General features: G+C 46.3%; 1 protein-coding gene across 1 annotated transcript; it reads left to right on the forward strand.

Moving 5' to 3' along the window:
* The first annotated feature begins 1,548 nt into the window (after window positions 1-1,548).
* Window positions 1,549-14,345, forward strand: Pdcd2l (programmed cell death 2 like). The gene is made up of 7 exons (XM_006984994.4): window positions 1,549-1,757; window positions 1,876-2,042; window positions 2,169-2,229; window positions 5,417-5,796; window positions 7,594-7,704; window positions 13,199-13,347; window positions 14,167-14,345. Exons 1-7 carry the CDS (start codon window positions 1,650-1,652, stop codon window positions 14,295-14,297), a joined length of 1,107 nt encoding a protein of 368 aa, XP_006985056.1. The 5' UTR covers window positions 1,549-1,649; the 3' UTR covers window positions 14,298-14,345.
* Window positions 14,346-20,506: the final 6,161 nt, after the last annotated feature.

The raw sequence follows: 20,506 nt of genomic DNA on the forward strand, positions 1-20,506 counted from the left end.
GATCGATGCCCTTCTTGGACTGTTGCTCTCTCAGATGGCTCTACACTATGCTAAATTAACAAGGCTGATGGACATACCACGGCCGAAAACCATAACCCAAAATAAATCTTCGTTAACACTGGGCTGGCCAGAGCCAGAATTTTGTCTGTGTGTCATATGGATTTTAAAATACCCTTGAGGCTGGAGAGGCGGCTCAGTGGTTGAGTGCATACTGCTCCTGCAGACATGGGGGGGGGGGGGGCGGGTCGAGTGCTTTCAGGCACTCGCGTGCACAGATAGACATAGCTACACATTCACACAATTAAAAATGGCATATCTATTCCTAGATTCAGCTCTCTCTCTCTCTCTCTCTCTCTCTCTCTCTCTCTCTCTCTCTCTCTCTCTCTCTCTCACACACACACACACACACACACACACACTACCCCTTGGAAAATGCTGAGATAAAACATCCACCAAGCCATCCAAGTTTGCATAGTCAGCCTGAAGGGAACGTCGCAGTCAGACTCCACAGAGCCTTACTCTGCCATGTTAGTGTGATAAACCAAGACTAACCAGAGGAATGAGCTGGTTCCATCTCCAATCTCTGGACAGGGCTGAGGCCAATCCTGGGAAGGCTGGTGCGCCTGCCATTCAGGTGCAGGATCTTAGAATACCACTTTCCCAGCATTATAGAAATCTTAAAATCCTGTGTATTTCCAGCCTGCTGTACTCACTTCTGTATGTGTGTGGAGGGTATGCATGGGATTACCTCAGGTGTCATTCCTCTGGTGCTGTTGATACTTCCGTTAAGACAGTCTCACTAGCCTGAGAGTTACCGATTAGGCTGGCTGGTCATTGGACCTCAAGGATCCACCTATATCTAACCCAGATACTAGGATTATAAACGACCTCCAGCAGGTCTTTGTGTTTACATTGTTTCTGGGGACTTGTGCTGCCACACTTAACTTACTGAGCTACCTCTCCAGTCTCACTTCCAGGTGTTTTTTTTTTTTTTTTTTTCTTCTTTTTTTGAGATAGTCGCAAACCATAACCAAAGCTGGCCTGAGTTTCACTGGGAAGTCCAAAATTGCTGGAATTACCGGTGTGAGCAACCCTTGCCTGGCAATGCATGTTTTTCAAATGTGTTTATTGATGTGTCATTTAAGTATAACAAAACTCTAGGTTAAATTTTTTATTTTTATTTTTTCACGTACACCATGTGTGCTCCTGGTACCCACAGAGGCCGGAAAAGCATAGGATCCTCTTCAACTGGAGTTGCAAGCAGTTGTGAGCCCCCTATTACATGCTCGAAATCTTCACCTCAGCCCTCCATACCCATTTTTAATCATGTCTTTCAAAATTAAGGACTTTTTGTTCTGTTTCTTGCTGACTGACGATACCATTATCCCGCCTCCAGTTTTTAAATTCCAGGTCAACTTTTTTCGTAGGTCCTATCTGAGGATATCAGAAGTAAAACCTGAGGATATCAGAAGTAAAATCTCTGGGATTGCAAGCCCAGGACTCAAAGCCGCAGTCCATTAGGCAGTGGGATCCGCCCCTTAGCCAATCGGCAGGCCCCATCTGCCTTGGGGCGGGGCCGTCCTGGCGGCGCACCTGCGCAGAGAGCGCGCCCTTTGAGCCACCGTATCTCGCGCTGTCACGTGGTTGTCATGGCGGCTGTCGGGAAGCCGGTGCTGCTGGGACTCCGAGACGCGGCGGTCCAGGGCTGCCCCAAGGGGCCCGCCGCCTGGACCGCTAGCAAGCTGGGCGGCGTCCCGGTGAGCGTGGCCGCGAGGCCTTGGCGGGGCCCGTGGGGCGGCGTCCCGCGTGGGGAGAGGGTCCCGCGGGAGGGAGCGGGGTTGGGGCCCGGGGACTGAGTACCTGCTGCGCCCCCAGGACGCCCTGCCGGCCGTTACCGCTCCGGGGCCGCGGTGTGGCGGCTGCGCGCAGCCGCTCGCGCTCGTCGTGCAGGTGTACTGCCCGCTGGAAGGCTCCCCGTTCCACCGGCTTCTGCACGTGTTCGCCTGTGGCCGCCCGGGCTGCGGCGGCAGCGGCACGCGCTGGTAGGCGGGGAGGTCCCGTAGCCTAGCATAGTGGCTCGTCCCGGAGAGGGCGGGCTGGGTCGGATGAGACTGGGTGGAGCCGCACGTCGGGGGTGGAGCCCTCACGACATCTGTCTCGCCCCTAAGCTGGAAGGTGTTCCGCTCCCAGTGCCTGCAAGTGCCAGAGAAAGAGACTCTGAACTCCCAGGTAAAGCGACTCTGATGGGCACACTGTGTGTTTCTATAATTGGGAAATCTTTTCCAGCGTCTCGTTTAAGACAACCTTTCTTGCTCTGTTTTTGAGACACAGTCTACCCTCTGTAGCCCAAGCTGGCGTTCACTGCCAGAAAGTGGTTGGCCTAAATCCCTCCCTATTTCTGTGGTTAGCGCGATATAGCACCACCCACTATTTAAGACAGTTTTGTTTTTTTTTTTAAAGATTTATTTATTATGTATACAGCATGTATGACTGCAGGCCAGAAGAGGGCACCAGATCTCATTACAGATAGATGGTTGTGAGCCTCCATGTGGTTGCTGGGAATTGAACTCAGGGCCTCTGGAAGAGCAATCAGTGCTCTGAGCCTCTAGCCCGACAGTTTTTTAAAAGATTTATTTTGGAGGCTGGAGAGATGGTTCAACTGCTAAGATCACTTGTTGCTCTTCCAGAGGACCCAGGATCCATTTTCAGTTCTCATGTGGCTGCTTGAAATCATCTGTAACTCCAGTTTCAGGGGTTCCAATGTCTTTTTCTAGCCTCAGTGGCACCAGGAACACACACATACATTGCAGGCAAAACACCCATACACGTAAAATACATTTAAAAAAAAATTCTGGGCGGTGGTGGCACAATGCCTTTAATCCCAGCACTCGGGAGGCAGAGGCAGGCGGATCTCTGAGAGTTGGATGCCAGCCTGGGCTACAGAATGAGTTCTAGGACAGGCTCCAAAGCTACACAGAGAAACCCTGTCTCAAAAAACCAAAAACAAACAAAAAAACCCAAAAAATTCTGTTTAGTCCAGTGGTGGTGGTGCATGCCTTTAATCTTACCACTTACGAGGGAGAGGCAGGTGAATCTGAGTTTGAGGCCAGTCTGGTCTATCGAGTGAGTTCTAGGGCAGCCAAGGCAATTCAGAAACCATGTCTTGAAAAACAAAAACAAAACAAAAATCATTTGTTTATTTGTGTGTGTGTGTGTGTGTGTGTGTGTGTGTGTGTGTGTGTGTGTGTGTGTCTACCTGTGAAGTCCAGAAGAGGGTGTCAGATCCAGTCACAGGCATTTGAGAGCTACCTAGTGTAGGTGTTGTGCTGAGCCATCTCTCCAGGCCCCTAAGAAAACCTTTAAACCTGTTTTTTAAAGTGCAGTTGAATGAACTGTAGTCTTTCAGAATCGTCAAATCCTATTTTCTTACCATTTTGTGACATTTTTTAAAGACTTTATTTTCATTTACACATATATGAGTGTGGATGTGTGCATGCCAGTGCAAATCTGTGGAGACAGTCGATCTCCTGTGCAGCGTGATGTGGGTCCTGGGAATTGAACACAGGCCTTCTGGAAGAGCAGCCAGTGCTCTTAACAGCCAAGCTATCTCTCCAGGCCTTGTGACTTTTTTAGTTTACACTTGAGATACATAGTTTACTAATTTTTCTCATTTGAATGAATGTAGGGAAGTATACATATTCATGCATATGTGTGGCACATACATGGTTGTGTGTGAAGTAGAAAAATACTTTGATTCTATAAAACCAAGACATTTGTAAGCCTTTACTAGCTAAATTGATAGCCTGGGGAGAAGTCCTGCAGTGACTTCTGGAAGCGCATCTCAGAACTGGCCCATCTGCTAGGCTACCTCCTCAGGACACAGGTGAGTGGATGCTGCCCTTGTCACGGAGCCTGGCATGCTGTCTTTGCTCTACCTGTATTTTCAGAACAACTCACTTTGGCTCGTTCTCTCTCTCTCTCTCTCTCTCTCTCTCTCTCTCTCTCTCTCTCTCTCACACACACACACACACACACACACACACACACACACACACACACACCTCTCTGGTTTGTTTGGAGACAGGGTCTGGATCTATACCTTAGGTGAGCCTAGAAATCTGTGTCACCCAGACTGACATCAAACTCATGACCATCATCCTGCCTTAACCTCCCAGTGCTGATATGAGCCACCATGTCCAGCCTGCTTCATGGCATTGCTCTTTTTTCAAGGTTATGGCTCTCTTTTATGTGTACCTGACTAACTAATCCCTAAATACATCTAATCTAAAATCTTAGCTGTTAAGGATTCTGGGAAATGTAGTTTAAAGCGATTTTTTTTGGGGGGACACCATTTATTATAAATTAAAACTCGCCGGGCGGTGGTGGCGCACGCCTTTAATCCCAGCACTCGGGAGGCAGAGCCAGGTGGATCTCTGTGAGTTCGAGGCCAGCCTGGACTACAGAGTGAGTTCCAGGAAAGGCACAAAGCTACACAGAGAAACCCTGTCTCGAAAAACAAAAACAAAATTAAAACTCAGGGACAAATATTAAAGATAAAAACCTAAGATAATCATAAGTAATCACAAAAACACACTGCCTCCGGTCGCTTCCTGTCCCCAAAAGGCCCACGAAACCTTCTGACCTCGGCTCCTCTTCCCAGGGTCCTCTCTTTCTTGTGCCCATCAGTAAACTCTCTGATCTATTATGACTAGCTGAATGTGAACCCCCTCTTGAACCAACGCTCTATTCCAATGAGCACAGCACAGACAAAATTCCTGTAGTAGTAGTTCTTCCTGCTCTAGTCCCACACTACATGAAGCACAACTGAAAGATCATGGGGCAGACTGACCGAAGAAACCTTGACCTATGTGTACATAGCCGAGAAAGAGAAGACAGTTTGTAAGTCACCTCTTACGTGTTTGGGTTGTTGGTTGGTTGGTTTGGATTTATTTATTTAATTTATGTGGATCAGTGTTTGTCTGCATGAATATACATGCCCCACATGCACAGCTGGCGCCTTGGAGGGTAGAAAGTGGTATTTTACCCCCGGGACTGGAGTTAGAGATGGTTGAGCCATCCAAACCTGCGTCCGTCCTCTGGAAAAGCAACAAATGCTCTAACCACTAAGCCAGCTCTGCTGGTCCAATTTTGTTGTTTGTGTGTTTGTTTTGAGACAGGGTCTCACCCTGGAGCTCAGGCTGGCCTGGAACTCAGAGCTCTATCTGCTTCTGCCGCAAGAGTGCTTGGATTAAATGGATACCGCCCCATACCCAGTTAGATTAGAATCCAGGAAGTTGAATTGTAGTGTGCTGGGGGAAGGGGCTGATATGCAGGCTCCCTGGAAGGTACAGGGATGGGTGGTGAGGCTGAAGGGATAGAGGTGTGATTGGCCTGTGCTGATTGGCTGTTCTTCTAGAAACAGGGTGACGGCCTTGCAGCTGAGAACTGGTGTGAAGGCTCCCAGGACTGGGGCAGTGACAGTGAGGAGACACCGCCACCTCCACCGCCGCCCACCTCAGATTTGGGGACTGATTCTGATGGTGTCAGAGCTGTAGACTGGACTGCGCAGCTCCAGGCTCTCTGCCTGCAGGACGGTGCCCCAGCTCTTGCTCACCCTGTCCCTTCACGGGAAGGGCTGGCGGTCCATGCCGAAGTGCCACAGTTCCAGCCCTACTATATCTGTGTCGCCGAGGAGGAGGATTACGGGAACTCCGTGGGTCTGGAGCATGCCCGCAGCCTTCTGCAGGACTACCAGCAGAGAGAAGGTGTTGACATGGAACACCTGCTTTCCCTTTGGTGAGAACTTGCCACCAAGGTTGAGAGAGTCAGGCAAGAAGCTGCCACAGGGGGGTTCCTTTTGTCTTGGTACCTGTGGTGAGTTCTAGAGAGAAGGGATGTGACTGGGCTCTTTTGTTCTGCTCTCCTTGGATGAGAAGAGCAGACTCAGGCCAGGGCTATCTGTATCAACCAACCTGCATTCACTTTCTTTCTTTCTTTTTTTTTAAAGATTTTTTTATTTATTATGTACACAGAAGAGGGAGCCAGATCTCATTACAGGTGGTTGTGAGCCACCATGTGGGTGCTGGGAATTGAACTCAGGACCTCTGGAAGAACAGTCGGTGCTCTTAACCTCTGAGCCATCTCTCCAGCCCCTCTTTTTTTTTTTTTTTTTTTTAAATTTCATAATTAACTCAGTTTCACACATCAGCCACAGATTCCCCCATCCTCTCTCCTCCCACCCCCCAGTGTATTAACTCTCAGACTTGTAGCTGAGTGCCCTCAGGAACTGAACCCAGATGAGCACACAGGGGTTGGTGGTACTGGCTGCTTCTTTTTGTTCTATGGTGTGTTCATTTGTTTCTGTTTTGATTGACTGTGGGGCCTGCAACATGTTAAATGAGTGTTTTACCAATGAGCTGTGCCCGCAGCCTCTAGTCTCTTCCTTTTTCAACGGTTGTTTTTACATAGTGTATTTGTGTACATGCACACATGGAGTGCACGTGTGGAGGTCAGAGACAGAGGGGAATCTGCTATCTTCTACCAGCACGTGGGTTCTGGGGGAGGGAGGGAGCACCTTAACCCCCTGAGACATCTCTTGGACCATGTTTTGATTTTTTTGTTGTTTTGATTTTGAGACAGTCCCATGTAGATCGGGTTGGCTTTAAACTCTCTCTGTAGTCAAGGATGACCTTGAATTCCTGATCCTTCTGCCTCCACTTTGAGTGCTGAGTCAGGTTTTTTGCAGTGTTGGGGACCGAACCCAGGCTTTCCTGGTGGTAGGCAAGCGTTCTTCCAGCTGAGCTACATCCACAGCCCTCTTTCCTGATTTTGTTTTTTAAAATTCCTGACAAGGAATTTGTGTGTGCACCTGTGTTTATGAGTGCAGGTGTGCACATGCTGCCACAGTCCGTGTGTGAAATTCAGAGGACATTTGTTCCTCTTCTCTTTTTTCAGCATGTGGGTTCTGGGGGTGGAACTCAGGTCTTTGTAATCAACAGCAAGTGCCATTTTGCTGGCCTGTTTTCATGTGTTTTTTTGTTCTTTGTTTTTCGAGACAGGCTTTCTCTGTGTGTCTCTGACTGTCCAGGAGCTTGGACTGTAGACCTGCTGGCCTCGAACTCAAAGAGATCCGCCTGCCTCTGCCTCCAAAGTGCTGGGATTAAAGGCATGCGCCACCACCGCCCGGCCTTCATGCGTCTTTATAGCAGAGGATGATGAGTTGGAAGAAAGGCCCCTTGTGTCAATGACTCTGCTGTGATTCCAGAACTGCCTCAGGCTCTGAGGCCATTTCAGGTTCTCAGTTCTCATTTATGAAATGGGAAGGGTAGCAGAGTTTCTGTTCTTTTATTGAATACTTTGGTGGGTCCTGAGAGAGTAGATCTAGACAGACCATGAACCAAAGCACTAAAAAAGGACGAACTGACCCTTGAAAGTTGGCCTCTGACCTCTATAGGTGCTATGGTACATGTGCACCAACCCCCACCACACGTGGTAATTAACAAAATCTAGAAGAAAGCCGTCTTGCTTCCTCTTGCGAATGCTCTGGTTCTCTAGACATTCCTGGTTTCACGTGGTCTCTGCTTCTCTCTTTAGTTCTTATAGTGATGGGGATGAGAAATATGAGAAGACCAATATTAAAAGTGGAGACCAAACGTTTTACAAGTTCATGAAGAGAATTGCAGCCTGTCAGGAGCAGATTTTGAGGTAAAGAAAACATGTTTTGTTTCTGTTTTACCGTAGAGGTAGCATGCCAACGAGCACCTACAGTCCCAGGGACTCCTTGGTAAAGTGGGAAGATCACCTAGCCAGCCTCAGCAACAGTGAGGCGCTCATTTTTTTTTTTTCATACTATATCCATATTTATTGAGAGAAGTCTCAAAGTAACTGAGAAAGGCACCCAGCATTCATCTCTGGTCTCCACATATATGGACATATGCACAAAGAAATATCTTTCTTTCTTCTATTAGAAGTGTTTAGGAGTCTTCCACCAGGTACTTGTTTCTGAGAATATCTGCAGTCAGTTTCCTGGACATGATATTGCTGGGCTAAAGGATATTAAACTTTTTGTAGATATTGGCAAATTTGCCCTTAAAAACAGTGCCGGCTTGCATTCTCACTAGGAATGTAAAGTATTATCTTCTGGTGAATATGCAAATTTCATTTTGTGGACAGAGTCAGGGACTCTGCTCTTTGCTAGCTAATCACCCGTTCTTCAGTCACGTTTCCATTCCCCAGTTTCACTGTATGGAAACAATTGCAGCATCTGGGGCTATTGAGAGGCCCTTCCGTGGACCCTGCACTCTGCTAAGGTAAGCAGCAGTGTACAGACGGTGTGTGTGTCCTGTGGTGTGTGAAGAGACAGATGCTGGGGCCGATCGCAGTAGTTCCTTGCTCTTCCATAGTGACAGCAGAGCAAGCCTCTCAAGAGAGGATAGGAAAGCAGGAGAGTCCACTGTCAAGTTCCTAGTAGAGGGACCAGCAAGTGCAGAGCCCTGGGGAGGGAACAGGGGAGGAGGATGTTTGCCAGAGCAGCTCAAGTGGAGTGCGTGAGGGAGGCACTCAATTTTAAAATGTATTTTTACTATTTTTAATTATGTGTGTGTGTTTGTGCACGAGATTTCAGGTACCATAGAATCTAGAAGAGACAGGTAGTCGTGGGCTGTTCCGTTTGGGTGCTGGGAACTGAACTTGAGTCCTGTTCTTAGCCACTGAGCCCTCTCTCCAGCCCAGGACACACACACATACACACACACACACACACACACACACTCTCTCTCTCTCTCTCTCTTTCTTTAAATGTATGTGGATGTAGATGCCCAGGACACACACACACACACACACACACACACACACACACACACACACACACACACTCTTTCTTTAAATGTATGTGGATGTGGATGCCCATGGAGCCAGAAGACGGTGTGGGATCCCCTGGAACTGGAGTTAGGGATGCTTATGAGCCATTACATAGGTGCTGAGAATGGAACCTGGGACCTCTGCAAGAGCAACAAGTGCTCTGACTATTGAGCCATCTCTCCAGCCTCAGCTTTCAACTTCTTAAAAGAAATAGCCAAACTGTTTTCCAAATGTCTTTTACCCTTTATATTCCTTCCCATGGGCTGTGCGTAATAATCCTGGTTCCTGCACACTTCACCAGACTTGGCATTGAAATGATCTATGCCAGATAGTTATTGGCAACCACACTGATTAAGCCAATTACAAGTTTATGAGTCCTCGTGTACACCTTTAGTCCCAGTATTCAAGAAGGCAGATGCAGGTGGATCTCCGAGTTCAAGGCCAGCCCAGTCTACAGAAGAAGTCTAGGACAGCCAGAGCTACATAGTGAAACCCTGTTTCGAAACACACACACACACACACACACACACACACAAAGTTATGAGTCCTTTTATTAATGGGCAGACCAAAAGCAGACTTGCACCTCTGAAATCTCTTGGTGCCCTGTAGGCAAAGTTTTCCTGTCCTGACTGTCTGTTCCCAAATAACTGACACAAAGGCTTAATATTATTTATAAAAGTGCTTGGTCGATAGCTCAAGCTTGTTACTAGCTAACTCTTAAATTAACACATTTTTTATCTATGTTTTGCCACGTAGCTCATGGCTTGTTACTTCATTTTCTACACATCCTGTTTTCTCAGCAGCCGGCTTGTGTCTCTTCTGACTCTGCCCTTCTCATCCCAGTATCCTCAGTTTGATTGTCCCGCCTAACTTTATCCTGCCTTGCTATAGACCACTCAGCTTCTTTATTAACCAATGAGAGTAATACATATTCTAGTGTACAGAAGGGTTATTCCGCAGCAATGCCCAAGCTCAGGATAAGTGGTTTTTTGTTTTTGTTTTTTTGTTTTGTTTTGTTTTTTCAAGACAGAGTTTCTCTGTGTAGCTTTGCACCTTTCCTGGATCTCACTCTGTAGACCACCAGGTTGGCCTCGAACTCACAGAGATCCACTTACCTCTGGCTCCCGAGTGCTGGGATTAAAGGCATGCGCCACCACGGCCTGGCCAGGGTAAGTGTTTTTAAGACAAAATCACAATTAGAACAGTGCTCAAGGTGGGGTTACGTCAGTGAGGGTTTGGGGTGGCCTAGTGGCATCTCTTTTCTTGCAGAGCTCAGAAGTATTTTACAGACCCTACATGACAACTGTGTTTTGGTTTACACTTCCTCTTAGTTATTTTAGTTTTATGTTTAAGCTTGCACAAACATCAGTTATTTTGGTTAATATATCTGGACCATCGTCCCAAAATTGTTGCCAAGGCACATGTGGCTGTTGGGATGTGTGTGAAGGGCTGAGAAGTATCGAGGCGGACACAGAATTAAGTTGGAATAAGCAGTTTCTGCAGAAGGTGTATGGTGGTATTTCAATTGTAACTTTAATGTTTACTTCCCTTGTAACTGAAGGACACTGACCACTTTGTCAAGTATTTGTTTTCTACCTCTTAAACCTTTTTTTTTAAGGCTGGGGATCCAGTTCGGGACCTTGTAAGTGTTAAGCAAGCACTCTACACTGAGCTATAGCCCCAGACTTTAGGTTTTGGTTTCTTTTACAGTTTGAGTTGGCTCGGAACTGGCTATGTAGACCAGATTAACTTAGAATTGGTAGTTTCCCGGCCTCCACAGTCCCAGTGCTAGGATTAGCTCAGCACTAGGTCTAGTAAGCTACCACTCAGGCTGCTTCTGTCGGGTTTTGCCCCGTGCATTTGGGTGCTGGGCAAGGAGGAACTCACTGTGCTGCTGTCTGGTGAGGTCAGCCTGCTCTAACTGGCGGGTTGCTGTTGTTTCTCCTGCTGCCCTTGCTTGGGATCTGTCCTGCCTGATTCATGTAGCTGTGCAGGCTTTCAGGGTCTTTGTATGACTGATCTTCAATTTGCTTTTATCTTTGTTTTCTTTCTTTCGGACAGGTTTCTATATAGCATAGGCTGGTCTCAAACTTGCTATGTAGCCAGGCATAACCCCAAATATGACCCTGGACTGGAGAGATGGCTCAGTGGAAAGAGCACTGGCTGTTCTTGCAGAGGACCTGGGCTTGTTTCCCAGCACCCGTATGGCAGATCACAGCTGTCTGTAACTCTAGTCCCAGGGGATCTGACACCTTCCTGTCACTGCAGGCTCCAGGCACATGTGTAGTGCACATATACACATGTAGGCAAAACATCCATTTAAATAACAAAGATTTTGAAAACCACCTGATCATCCTGCCCCTGCCTCTAGCACAGTGGGGTGTATAGGCAGGCCTGCATTACCATGTCCAGTTTATACAGTTCGAGGCGTCAAACCCAGAACTACTCACATGCTAGATAAATAGTCTTGCCACACACATCTCTCAGTTTGTGTGTGATTGATTTTTATGTATTCTCTCGGTCCCCCACTTTGTGTGTGTTGTGAATCATACCCAAGTCCTCAGCAATGGCACCCAAGTGTGCTGCCCTGTTCTCTGTTCACACTTTCACTTCCAACCTACATTGAATGCTGTTCTTTTGTTTTTAAGATTCATTTTAGTGTTTGTGTATGTGTGCATGTACAGTTGTTCTCAGAGGCCAGAGGAGGGTGTCAGATACCCTGGAGCTGGAGTTAAAGACATCTGATGTGGGTGCTGGGAGCTGAACCCAGGACCTCTGGAAGAGCAGAACATGCACTTAACCACTGAGCCATCATTCCAGTCCTAGAATTACAGGCTTAAACTATGTCTTAGTTGGGTCTTTCCTTTAATCCTGTTTGCTGATAAATAGAGTGTCAAACTTAGGTCCTTAGGGGTGGTGGCAAGCACCCTTCCTTGCTGAGCTGTCCTGATGGCCCTGACCTTGAACTTCTGATTCTCCTGCCAAGCAATACCAATTTCCCTTGATAGCTGGCTGTTGGCAAACATGGGTTCTTTGATTCCAGTCCTAGTCATAAGATGAATGCTTAGGCTCCATATCACACAATACCTACAGGTGCATGTAGATGCACCTGTGCAGACATATAGCTATGTGTGTGGGCTGTGCCTGACTGGAGGCAGAGGTGCAGAGGTCATGGAGAGACCAATGAAGTCACTAGTGTGTTTACATATGATACTAACAAATCCAGTTGGCAAGCTTCTGGAGACACCTTGCCAAGCTGTGGGGTCACAGGCTTGTATCCGGGTCTCAGGGTGAACCAAGCTGCAGAGACAAGGGGCAGGACTTGTGGAGGCCACAGAGCTGAGCAAAGGAACTGGTCTACAGGGAGGGAGGGAGGGCACTTCCCTTAGGTCATAGCTGCAGCTGGGACTGAGCTGAGCAGAGCCCCTGGGCAGTTGGCAACACACACCGAGTAGTCATGTAACAGGTCATGGTCACCCAGGTGAGGATTTCAGGTCCTTCCTTGGTTAGGTAGGTGTGTTGAATAAATGTACAGGCCTGGTTTTGCTGATATGGTTTGAGTATGTCCATGTGCGGTTCCCATCTATTTCAGCGAGCTCAGAGTGCAGCCCTTCTGCCTTGAGAAGTGTGTGTGTCATCTGTCCTTCAAGGTGAGGCAGACCCACCCTGCCTCTGAGTTTGCACTCAAAATGGAACCAGGGCACAGCTCAGCCGGAATCTGGTTGATACAATATGGAGTAACTTAGGGCAGGGCTCAAAGGCTAGCCTGTAAGTGTCTTGTCCAACCTGTCGTATCCTCTTCAAGGCTGAAGATGTCATTTTCCTAAACCTAGTCACCTTAAACTCCTGGGTGAGCATTCTTCCAGAGGAGAGTGGAGATCGGTAAGGGTGAGGTGATTATCTGAGAACCACTCAGTCCCCTAAGCAAGGAGGACTTTTTTCCAGACCTCCTTACGGGAGCAAGACAGTGTCAGCAAGGTGCACGTTGCTTAATTAAGTGATAATTAGGCAGGTCGGTCTCTTTAGTCCAATCTGGTCTACCTAGTGAGCTCAGGCCAGTGTCTATATAATGAGACCCTGTCTCAAATAAGATAAAATAGTCTATGTGGGAACCAGAAAAAGGAAACTTAACACATTGCTAAGAGTAACATATGAAGGGGTTCCGTGACCCCAACCTTGCCTCTCCTTAGGGCCTTGAGTGCCATTGTACCAAGACTTCAGTTCCCTCGACTGCTTGACACAGCGGCCGGGGATGCTCTGCTCCTGATGCCTGCAGTGGCCCTGATGCTGGCTGCTGGTGTGTACGGCTCTGAGGCATGGCTCTTCCCTCCCGCCCTAGGTACTCGTGGAGTGGAGAGCCTCTCTTTTTGGTCTGTCCCACCTCGGAAGTCTCGGAGATCCCAGCCTGCAGTGGCTGTGGAGGCCAGAGGACGTTTGAGTTTCAGCTTATGCCAGCACTAGTCAGCATGCTCAGCAGTGCTAACCTAGGTGAGAAGCCCTTTACTTACTTTAGTGTGGAATGATATTGCAATGAAATGCTTTCTTTAATTATTAAATATTGAAAATGTGAGAAATTTGTAATCTAGCAAAATTCTAATGCCATTATGAACAATAGCCATTTTGATAATTTGAGACTGATCAAGCTAATTTGTACTTTATAAAAAGGTTTATTATTTTATGTGTATGGTGTATTGCCTGCCAGTAAGATGAAACTTATTGTCATCTAAGAAAATTGCCTAGAGGCCAGCAAGATGGCTCAGAGGTAAAGTAGAAGTCTCATTGGATAAAGGAGTTTGTTCCACATACCTGACAACCTGAGTTTGGTCCCTGAACCCCACAGTGGACGGGGAGAACTGATTCCCAAAAGTTGTCCTCTGACTTTCACATGGAGCATGTGACATGCAAGCACCCCCGCCACACACACACTAAGTAAAAATAAGCGCCATTGAGATGATTGAGCCCGTAAAGACATTTGCTGTGCAAGCCTGATGACCTGCGTTGGATCCCCAACCACAGAAGGAAGAAGAGCACCACCTCTGCGGAGCTGAGAGGGCTGGGATATGCTGCTTGTCCTCCTTGCTTGAGAAGCTGAGGCAGGACAGTGCTTGAGGACAGCCTGGACAACACTGACACCGTTTCACAAGGACATGAGTTAGGCTTGGGTCGGGGCTGGACAGATGGCCCAGTGATTAAGAGCCCTGGCTGTTCTTCCCGAGGACCCAGGCTCAAGTCCCAGCACCCACCTTATTTTGAGTGTATCTTTTAACTGTCTCCTTGGTGGACTCTAGAGCATGTGGTATCTTTCAGGTCTTGCTGTGGAATTTGGAACAATTCTCGTTTACACATGTGAGCAGAGTTGCTGGCCTCCGACTCAGCAGACTCCCATGGAAGAATTCTGTATTATACAAGAAGACCCAGATGAATTTTTATTTAAGTAGAACACTTCCTCTTATTTATACAAATTAAAACAAGTTTTCATATTCAAATATATGTATGATTACCTTATTTTAGCTTGAGACAGGGTGGCCTTGAACTTGTGGCAATCCTCCTGCCTCGGACTTAGCATATAAATTATTAACTAATGTTTTTGTTTAATCTATTGTTTTTCTTTTGTTTTGTCTTGTTTGAGACATGGTCTCTCTGTGTAGCCTAGGCTGGTCTTGAATTCTACAATCCACCTGCCTCATTCTCCCAAGTCCTAGGATTACAGGTAAGGACCATCATGCCCAGCTTTAACTGTCATTTATTTATTTGTTTGTTTGTTTATTTTTTGAGACAGGTTTTTTTTCTCTAAATTTTATAATTTAATTTAATTTTACATATCAGCCACGGATTCCCCTGTTCTCCCACCTCCCATCTCCTCCAGGGCAAAGACTCCCCTGGGGATTCAGTTCAACCTGGTAGATTCAGTCCAGGCAGGTCCAGTCTCCTCCTCCCAGGCTGAGCGAAGTGTCCCTGTGTAAGCCCCAGGTTCCAAACAGCAAGACAGGGTTTTTCTGTGTAACTCTGGCTGTCCTGAAACTCTTTCTGTAACCAGAGTGGCCTTAAATTAACAGATCCTCCTGCCTCTGCCTCCCAAATGCAAGGATTAAAGGTATAGGTCACCACCACCACCCGGCTATTAACATTTTTTGTTGTTGTTTTGTTTTTGTTTTGTTTTTGGAAACAGGTTTTTTTCTGTGTAACAGCCCTAGCTGCCCTAGAATTCACTCTATAGACCAGGCTGGACTCCAACTCAGAGATCGCCTGCCTCAGCTTCCCTAGCGCTGGGATGGGAGTCGTGCACCACCACCACCACCACCAGGCTTAACAGGTATTTTTAATATTGCCCTTTTCTTTCTCTTGGAGACTGTGCTGGGCTTGACTGCACCTCCTGACTGCGTGGATCAGGGACTGTCTGCTGCCATTTGCAGTGTTCCCTCCTGGCCTGGAGGCCACTGACTGTCCACAGACACCCTGGGAGGCATTCTGTCTCTAGTGTAGCAGTCAGCATCTTCCCATCCCCTCCAGTGTACCCCACTGCACCCTCTCTCAGCCCTGCAGAGAGTCCTGCCCTTAGACCTGGCTGCCAGGACCTGCGCTGTGACCCCTCACTCAGCGTTCTGCTCCTGCAGCATCCCAGGAAGGATCTCTGTGCCATGGCCTATCATCTAACTGCCACTTGCCCAGTCTCCCCTTCCTGCATTCCGTTTCTGCGTCACTGGCCCCTTCGTTTCTTCTCCCCAACAGCAGTGTGGGAAGACTCCCACTAATCATGTTCCAGCATGCTCTCGGCTCTGCAGTGGGGAGAAGGAGTCCGGATGAGTGGGGTGTGGTCGTGTGCACAGTGTAACCGGTGAGAGCTCGCTGAAGGAAAGTAGCTGTGTGTGCTAACTGAAGGTTCTGGTCAGAGAGGCTCCAGCAGAGCTTGGCTGAGCATAGCACTGCACGGAGCTGTTCATCTCTCTCTCACTGCCGTGCCAGGAAATCACCACTGGTTTCTCTGTGGTGTCTGTGCTATAGACAGTGACTGCCTCAGCTGGCTAGACCAGTTACTCCAACTAGAGCAGAAGGTGACGGATTACATCCACAGCTGCGGCCCTTTGAGTTTCTTCAGGTGGCTGGCAAGGGGCGTCTTGACAATAAGGATTGTTGCTTAACTGTATTGTATCTTTTTGAGTCAGGTACTAATAGGGATGATACAGGGAGTTAGCTGGGTTGGGAGGTTGCTCAGTGGTAGAGTTTGGCAAGGCCCTGGTTTCATCCCTAACACTACCCCTCCCCTCAAAAAAGCCCTTCCCACCTTCTCAGATTGCTAGGAGTTACATTCCTTATTCTTTTTTAGATAGGGTCTCCAGTTTGCTGTGTTGTTAATGATAATGAACTTCTAATTTTCTTACTTCCACTTCTAAAGTTACAGGAACATACTGCCATGCTTGGTTTATAGAGTATTGGGGATCAAAGCTGGGCCTTGGACATGCTAGGCAAGCACTCTACCAACTTACCTTCAACCTCAGACCCGGTTTTAGTTTTCTGAGACATAATTCCTGGCTGGCCTCATACTGACCATTCTCCCTCGGTCTTTCCCTGTCCTACTTTCAGATGAAGATAGGCTGCTGACCAAACCTGTGTGTGTGTGTGTGTGTGTGTGTGTGTGTGTGTGTGTGTGTGTGTGTGTGTGTGTAGGTGCACAGAGGTCAGAAGAAGGCACCAATGACCTCTTCTAGGATCCTCCGTCTTATTTGATGCATGGTCTCTCCCTGAACTTGGAGCTCATGTATTTCTACTAGTTTGGCAACCAGTGAGCCCCAGGGATCTTCCTGTTTCTATCCCCACCAGTGCTGGAATTGAGAGCTACAGGCCTTAATGGACCACGCCCACTTGTTATGTGGTGCTGGGGTCTGAGTCAGGGCCTCAGACTTACACAGCAAGTGCTCCTCCACACTGAACCATCTCTCCAGCCCTGCTCAAGCATCCTTGAGTTTGGTTATGTGTTACCTATTTAAACCATACAGCTGAACAGAGGCTTTCCTGCAGTCCTATAAGACATTGTGACATGTGAAGAAAACAAGTCTGCTATACACCCATTTAGATGCACCACTGTGTGTGAGGCCGTGGGTTGCAAAACTAGCAATGTCAAAAAAGGAAGTTACATACTTAGTGCTCTGTTAAAGACTCGGGATTAGAGAGGCACAGTGGAACAGGATTGTTGCATGGGGAGGGGCTTACAACTCTCACTTCCTGCACGTAACAGTGTAAGTTCCTACTAGAACTCATTATGCAGGGCAAATATCCAGCCTCCTGGGAAGGGCATCTGCTAGATTAGCTTTAGGATGGTGTTTTTGAGTGCTGGGGGAGAACTCTAGATGTAACCAACCGTCTTATTAAATCAGAAACACAGAACCAATGCAAAGAAGAAAGCCAAGAGATGAGAGCTAAGAGCCTTACCCGTCTGCTGCAGCTAGCCTCTTCAGCCAAGAGACCTACTTCCTGTGTTTTTGTCTTTATATAGACTTTCTGTTCTGCCTTCTCATTGGTTGTAAACCCAACCACATGACTGCCTTGTCACTGCCTGTCTGTACAGACCTCCAGGTCTTCTATGGTTGGTATTGAGATTAAAGGCGTGTGTCTCCAATGCTGGCTATATCCTTGAACACACAGAGATCTACCTAGCTCTGCCTACCAAATGCTGGGATTAAAGGCATGCACCACCACCGCCCAGCTTTTGCTATGGCTCTAATAGCTCTGACCCCCATGGGCAACTTTATTTTTTAACATACAAATCACATTTTAGTACAAATAAAATATCGCTATAGAACTCAGCTTATATGCAGGAGTGCCCTCTGCCCTGGTGAGACCCTCTTGTCCTTCCTACACTTGATAAATCCAGGTAGTAGTATAAGAAGTCCTCTAGGCTAGCCTGTGTGTGGTTGGTGAGCCAATCAACTGCAGAGAAAGACAACAGTTCAAATAGCAATTTTTTCTGTTTTCTGTCTTTAGAGTTAGTTTTCTTTGATGAGCATGAACTGAGAAACAGAACCACAGACAAATGCATAAAAATACCAATGAGGGTGTTCTCAGCTGTTAAGAGCACCCACTATTCTTGCAGAGGACCAGGGTTTAGTTTCACAGCACCCACAATGTAGCTCACAAACTTCTGGAACTCTAGTTCCAGGAGATCTGACCCCTCTTCTGAACTCTACAGGCTCTGCATGTACATGGTGCACAGGAACTCACACATACACATAAAAATAGAAATAAGGTGGAGAGTGATTAGAATAAGATACCCCGAGTTCTCCTCTAGCCTTCACATAGAGTGCGTGTGCATGTGTGCAGACACACACAGAAAAAGTGCATCTAATTAATGCTGCCTTGTAACATGAATCTTAAAGGGTCTTACTAATTAAAAAAACACAGATATTGAGGTGAATGTTGAAAGATCAGAGAAACAGAACAAGCCACAGCTTCCTCACCTCGCCAATTCCTCAGCTGATCTTGTTTGCTCAAGCTGGGAGCCTCTGTGTCCTCATCTGAATGGATCTCAGCTGAACTGCTGATCAAAAGCCTGAAAGCTTAACCAGCCTAGTTCCTGGTTTTCACGCTTTATATACCTTTCTGCTTTCTGCCATCACTTCCTGGGATTAAAGGCGTGTGTCACCATGCCTGGTTGTTTCCAGTGTGTCTTTGAGCTTACAGAGAACCGGATGGATCTCTGCCTCCAGAATGCTAGGATTAAAGGTGTGAGTGCCACCATTTTCTGGCCTCTATGTTTGTCTAGTGGCTGTTCTGTTCTCTGACCCCAGATAAGTTTATTAGGGTGCACAATATTTTGGGGAACACAATATCACCACCACATTTCTTTTTTGTCTAAAATTTTAAAAAGCTTATAACTAATACAAGAAAAACTATATCCAATAAGTATATACAATATATACAGTCAAGAATTATTTTAACAATCTCTAGTCCATTAACATTTGACAGATTCAGACAAAATACTCCATTATAATATATAAACAATGTCCAGTCCATTAACATTTGACAAGTTCAGATAAAAATTATTACTTATCCTATTTAAAACAAGTAGTTCCTTTTTAAAAGTAGACTCAATAATCTGCCTTTTTAATCTTATCATATCCATATTCTCTCTCTTTTTTTGAGTAGATCCAAAAATCAACTTTTTGTCATTTCTATATCTTCTCTTTTTTCAGAGTAGATTCTCTGAAAAGCTACCCTTTTCTATATCTTTTTTTCTTCTTCTTTTAAACAAGAACCTTGTATCTAATCTCCTTTGTTTAGCTTTTTTTTTTTTTGACCATTAACAATTAACAACTTGTAACCAACCATCATAAACAACGACAATATCCATAACTCAAATTAGCCAAAACAACATATCCCACCTCTTGGGAATGTGGGCGTCGTATTCTTAAAATTACTTCAAGTCCTGAGAGAGTTAGTTGTATCATTTGTCCAGTATCTGCATATGGGAAAGTGCAGGGCTTGTCTCAAGTCCTTGCTCAAGTAGTCCGTGAATCTGGATCATCTCAGCTAGTCATCTTGAAATTGTCCTGAGCAGTTTGTAGTCCAAAGCAGATCTTTTGGTGGTGGTAATCAGTTTAACAGCTTTATCATAGTCATGTAGAATCATCGTTGTGGGGTCCCATCATCCTTTTGAAGATTTCAAAGTTGCTGTTAGGCATGTTTCTTATTTAATAAAACTGTTTAGAATTTTGTCTACACTGCCTGTACTGGGATCAGTGTAAATCAGGGAATTTCTTATTTTAAAAAATAATTTATTTAAATTTATGTTATGTGCATTGATGTAAAGGCATTAGATCCCCTGGAACTGAAGTTACACAGTTGTGAGCTGCCATGTGGGTACTGAGAGTTGAACCCAGGTCCTCTGGAAAAGCAGCCAGTGCTCTTTACCACTGAGCCATCTTTCCAGCCCCCAGGGAATTTCTTTATGGCCACTTCCAAGACAGAAAAGTCGGGGATGATCAGAGTTCCTATGACCTGATTCCATCAGAGGCATTCTGTCTAGCTCTGTGGCCTGCCTTGAGAGTTACCAGCCCTGAATGGCTGACTAAAGCCACTGTATATATTAGACAGGTGCAAAAGTAATTGCAGTTTTTGCATTGCTGAAATTTTGTGTAATATTGGAATATATTTTTAATGTTTATTTTTATTTTTCATGTGTATGAGAGCGTGTTTGTGTGAAAGTATGGTGTGTGTGTGTGTGTGTGTGTGTGTGTGTGTGTGTGTGTGTGTGTATATGTATGTATGTATGTATGTATGTATGTGTTCCTGTCCAGGAGGTGGAGTTACAGACAGTGGTGAGCTGCCTTAAAATAGGTCCTCTACAGTAGCAGGATGTGCTTTTAACCTCTGAGTCATCTTTCCAGCCCATGGAGTATATTGATAAATGTGGCTATGCTGTATAACATTTTGATATGCATTTCCTGCCCTTTTTTAAATGACTTGCTTGCAGCTTATTTTGTATTATGGATATTATGTTAGCCAAAATGCAGATTTGAAGCCCGGCGATAGTGGCACGCACCTTCGGTTCCAGCACTCAGGAGGCAGAGGCATTTATCGAAGTAATTTTGTGATCTGAGTTCAGGATGTGCGATAAAGCAGCAGAGATGACTCTCATCAACGGCACATTTGG

This window comes from Peromyscus maniculatus, chromosome 1 (assembly GCF_049852395.1).
Source record: "Peromyscus maniculatus bairdii isolate BWxNUB_F1_BW_parent chromosome 1, HU_Pman_BW_mat_3.1, whole genome shotgun sequence".
Classification (NCBI taxonomy): Eukaryota; Metazoa; Chordata; class Mammalia; order Rodentia; family Cricetidae; genus Peromyscus; species Peromyscus maniculatus.

What these genes read in the sequence shown, in the direction of transcription:
- Pdcd2l (XM_006984994.4), top strand. Translation starts at nt 1,650, where the DNA reads ATGGCGGCTGTCGGGAAGCCGGTGCTGCTGGGACTCCGAGACGCGGCG. An exon ending in GGCGGCAGCGGCACGCGCTG is followed by an intron (nt 2,043 to 2,168) that starts GTAGGCGGGGAG and finishes CTCGCCCCTAAG; the next exon opens with CTGGAAGGTGTTCCGCTCCC. An exon ending in TGTCAGGAGCAGATTTTGAG is followed by an intron (nt 7,705 to 13,198) that starts GTAAAGAAAACA and finishes CTCCCGCCCTAG; the next exon opens with GTACTCGTGGAGTGGAGAGC.